Source organism: Varanus komodoensis, unplaced genomic scaffold, assembly GCF_004798865.1.
Source record: "Varanus komodoensis strain SLA01 unplaced genomic scaffold, ASM479886v1 scaffold3, whole genome shotgun sequence".
Taxonomy (NCBI): domain Eukaryota; kingdom Metazoa; phylum Chordata; class Lepidosauria; order Squamata; family Varanidae; genus Varanus; species Varanus komodoensis.
In genome coordinates this window covers 65454344-65458553 of record NW_025335761.1, presented here as the reverse complement: position 1 = coordinate 65458553, position 4210 = coordinate 65454344, and the positions used below count along the sequence as shown (strand labels likewise).

The 4210-nt window shown below is 60.5% G+C and overlaps 2 protein-coding genes across 2 annotated transcripts in view; both read right to left on the bottom strand.

Moving 5' to 3' along the window:
- LOC123026584 (zinc finger protein 24-like) overlaps positions 1 to 384 on the bottom strand; it is a 16735-nt gene extending 16351 nt beyond the window's left edge. Inside the window, exon 1 of the mRNA XM_044436382.1 lies at positions 342 to 384. The gene's annotated coding sequence lies outside the window, so the exon portion shown is untranslated. The remainder of the gene's footprint in view (positions 1 to 341) is intronic.
- Positions 385 to 2678: 2294 nt separating this feature from the next.
- RPS29 (ribosomal protein S29) lies at positions 2679 to 4193 on the bottom strand. Its single transcript, XM_044436412.1, has 3 exons — positions 4055 to 4193; positions 3565 to 3664; positions 2679 to 2827 (listed from the first exon to the last, which is right to left on the bottom strand). Exons 1-3 carry the CDS (start codon positions 4114 to 4116, stop codon positions 2819 to 2821), a joined length of 171 nt encoding a protein of 56 aa, XP_044292347.1. The 5' UTR covers positions 4117 to 4193; the 3' UTR covers positions 2679 to 2818.
- Positions 4194 to 4210: the final 17 nt, after the last annotated feature.

Sequence of the window (4210 nt, the reverse complement as noted above, 5' to 3'; positions counted from 1 at the left end):
GGGCGGCCCGGGCGGCGGAAGCGCAGGGGCGCGCATGGGAGGGGAGGGGAGGGGAGGGGAGGGGCGCGCCGCCCCGCCCCGCCCCGCCCCGCCCCGCGCAGAGACCGGCCCAGGAGCTGCGCGCAGCCGCACTTCCGGCCTCGCTCGCGAGGCGCTCCGGGCCCGCGCGCCCGGCTCGAGAACGGCGCCGCTGTCCTCGACCCGGGAAGCGAGCGGCGGCCCCGCGCGTCTCGGCGACCCCCGCGGCCGAAAGAGCCGCGGCGCGCGTGCCACGCAGCGCAGCGCCCCCAAGGTGCGCCGGGGCCCGCGGGGCGCTTCCCCCGGCCTTGCGCCGCCCGCACCTCGCGCACGGCCGGAACGGGCAGGCTCCCCCTTGCTACCATCCCTCGGAGCGCGCGTGGAGCACAGCATGCCCACCGAACCCGGAAGCTCGCGCCGTGCGCACGTCTAGCTTCGCAAGTCTGTGCTCTTCCGCCCCGCCCCTCCTTGGATTGCCTCTCCAGCACACGGGACTCTATCAGCTTAACCCTTTCCAACTGAACCAGGAAAAGGAAGCCCCCGGACTAGGATCTGTCCTAGTCAAAAGAGCCAGAATTCCCGGCCGTTGTGGCAAAACAAGCGTGTGGACGTTGAACCCTGACATGTAAACCTTAACGGGGCACAATCCTGTGCGTGCTTGGGAGAAAAAAGCCTTCCCATTCCAAGCATGCCCCTCTCAGCTCTGCTGTAGGACTTTGTTCCGCTCACTTATTAGTTTGCCCCCCTAAGTTGGATTGTTTGGGGGACAAGTTTGGCGACGTCTGATCTGTGCCCTGAGGTTGGTAGATCCCAAGATTTGTAAGCTTTGGGGGCTCTTAGAAATTGAGGAGTGCCTAGTTTGCCTGCAGGATGGCGTTACCCATCCGAGGTGCTACCCTTTCTTGCTAAGTAAAATTTATGGCTTTTACATTCCTAAGGTGTGGATAAATTCTTGAGACCCATAATTTCCTCATTTGCTTTCCCATTCAAAGGTAAAATTTCCACAAAGCCCCTTTTATAAACCATAACACAAATACAAGAAGGATTGCAAAGTCCTCCTGTGTAGTACCTTATACTCTAAAAGGACGGGACCATAAAATTTCAGGAGGCAATTTTCTCTATTGATGGATTGTGGGTATTTATGAAATGAAAGGGAAGGCAAACATGGAGATGGAACACCTGGCCTTCTGATTCTTCTAAAATGAGGTTGTAGGAAGTGATTGTGCAGCTTCCTGCTCAAAATTACTGATCCTTGTTAGCCATTTTCTTAGCTGGCAGCAGATACTGGCTTTCTCCCATTTGTAGTGATCACATGCCAATGAGCACAGCGCAAAACGCCCCTGCAAACTTTCCATACTAGACATAAATGCTGCACTGCCATGTCAGTCGGCACGAGAGGGGAAGCAACGTGGCCGTGACACAGGCCTGATCCTCCATTAGATTCACTTTCTCCTGGCTCTGCTCCCCAGGAGAGCACCCCAGAATACGCTTGGGGAGCATCACTTTTACCCGCGGCCTGAAGAATGCCTAAGTCATACAGCGGACAAGCAAAATTGCCACAGCCCGGCAGGACAAGAGCAGCACAAAAGTTTCCAGGGCCAGCAAGCTCCCCTGCGGCTGTTCACGTGAGATGGGATGCCCTTTGCTGGACAACCTGGAGCCAGTGAGTGCGAGGATCACCCGCAAATGCAGCATCTGCTCAGGAGGGACGCCCAAGACGATAAAACGGGGAACTGCTGCCCGAGGATGGAGCCACCATGGCCATTTTCAAGAGAACAACCCCCTTGTGGATGTTCTGTAGCGCACAAGTCCACCTGGACTTTGGGGGTTGGAAATCAAAGGAAAAATATGTTGTCTGCACATGGCTAATGAGAATTAATCAGAACAGTTACAAGTGATTAAAACCTTCATTTTCCTATTGTTTAATATGGCACACTACCAAAGAAGCAAGTATTTTTTTCTGACTCTGGATTATGGAATGAAGGCCAGCCCCCACATTTAAATTCAGAGGGCTTGCCCAGTGATATCTGCACAGGCAGTGCTCACCTGGGTTTGAAAGCAGGGAGGTAACTGAGCCAGCTCCTTAAATGGTCAATTTCAGAAGCACTACGATGTATTAAAATAGCAAATGAGGTTCAAGGGTATGAGGTGCCACACATCAAGGAAAAAGGGGAGGCACAACGAAGGGCAACAGTGTCATTACTGACAGCCGTGAAGCTTCTGTCTTTTGAAATTAATTCTCTATACCATAATCAGAAACTGAGCATAAACATGGAAATGGACCCTGAGGCTTCCTGGAAACTGAATGCCATTCAAGCAAGTGTAGATAGGAGACTGACCTCACCTGATGAAACGGGGCAGGAAACCCTGCAGGTTGCAAGAACAGGACCTCACCACTCCTTCGGCCGATGGGGAACACCACACAGCGCAGAGCCGGAGCTTGAGGTTCAACTAACTGGTATCAAGCGTGACCTCACAGGCCGCAAGAAGCAGAAGCTTCACCTCAGACTTGTTCTGTTACCAGAACTCAGGAACGCAAATCATAATTTTGTGCACCTAAAGGCAGTTTCTGCCCTTCCACGTGTACTAAGAAATATGACAATTAACAAATAAGAATGGCCAACACGACAGTCAAGAAGTCACTGAAGTCAGAAACCAGGTCAAGGAAAGCCCTCTTTATTTATTGTTAGGCGCAGCTATCCATTTCTCTGTGCACAAGGCATGGCGAGAGGCCCCCCCCAGGGAGGCCCCCGGGTCTCCTCAGCCTCTTCTCGTGTCTCTCCGAGCCGTGTCTGCAGCCTCAGTCCAGCTGCAAGGAGAGAAGGGCAGCGAGTGAGCATCCGCAACGTTGCTTCGGCGTCGCCAGGATCCCCACCAAAATCCACCGGGAGGCGACAGGAAGCATCCGTGCAACCAGAGGCTGCGGGAGACCCTTCCGTTCCATCTCCAAGCAAATACGGGCCATCCCCACAGATTCCAGGGCCCACAGACGCCAGGTTCAGCTTGCAGGGCTCGGGCCGAGCATAGAAAGCACGGTTGGCGGGAGAGACCTGGCTGGTCAGCAAACCGGGGGATCACAGCTTCCATCAACCCCCACTGGTGCCTGGGCTGGCTGGGGCTGCTGGGAGTTGTAGGCCACGCCATCGGGAGGCCACCACGGCCTGGTGCTCAGGCTGGGGAGCCCCTGCGGGTTCGGCAGCCCTGACGCAAGCAGCAACCCCCACGGAGCCCGAGCCCCCTTCCCGCAGGAGGCGGGTGCAGGCGGCTGGGGCGCCGGACGCGGGCATGGGGCCGCCGCGCTGCACCCCCCGGCTCCCGGGACCGGCCCCTAGGGGCCCGTCCCGCCCCGAACCCGCAGCTCCCAGAGGCCCCGCAGCTGCAGCGGGGCTGGCCCGACTCCAGGCTGCCTCCGCGGCCGCACCGCCTGCGTGCGGGGCCTCCGCAAATCGGGAACGGACGGAGCCGCCCGGCCCGGCCCGGCCCGGCCCGCCTCGCCCCGCCAGGAAGCCCGCGGCCGGCAAGGGGGAGCGCGCCCCCGCGGCCCACCTTGATGAAGCCGATGTCCTTGGCGTACTGCCGGAAGCACTGCCGGCACATGTTCAGCCCGTACTTGCGGATCAGGCCGTGCCGGTTGGAGCACACGCGGCTGCGGGAGGGAGAGAGGGAAGCACCCCGTGAGCCGCAGGGTCCCACATCCAGGGAAGCCCCCCCGCAGCACGGGGCTCGCCACGGAAAGGCCGCCGGCCGGATCTTGCCCGGGAAGAGCCCGTGGACTAGACGGGCATTTCAAGCGCAGTGGCCCAGCCCGCAGGGGCGCGACCGGGAAGGGGGTCTCGGGCGGCGGCGGGGCTGGAGCCCACGTGGCGCCGCGGGGCGGCGGGGATGGGCCTGGGGCGCCGGCCGTGGCTGCAGGGGCCGCGCAGGGAGCGGGGCGGAGGTCGGGCCGCGCACTCCCCGCCACGAGGCCGCTCCGGGCGCCGCCGCTCCCCCTGCCCGGTCCTCCCGGTCTACCCCGGCCCGCCCGCCCGGGACGCACCAGGAGCGCGAGCCCTGCCCGAACTTGCGCGGGTGGCTCCAGTAGAGCTGCTGGTGGCCCATCGCGCTCGCGCACTCGCCGCTCAGCCACGCGCCGCCGCCGGGGGAGAGGCAGGAAAGGCCGCGCCGCGCACGCGCACGCGCACTCGCCCGCCCG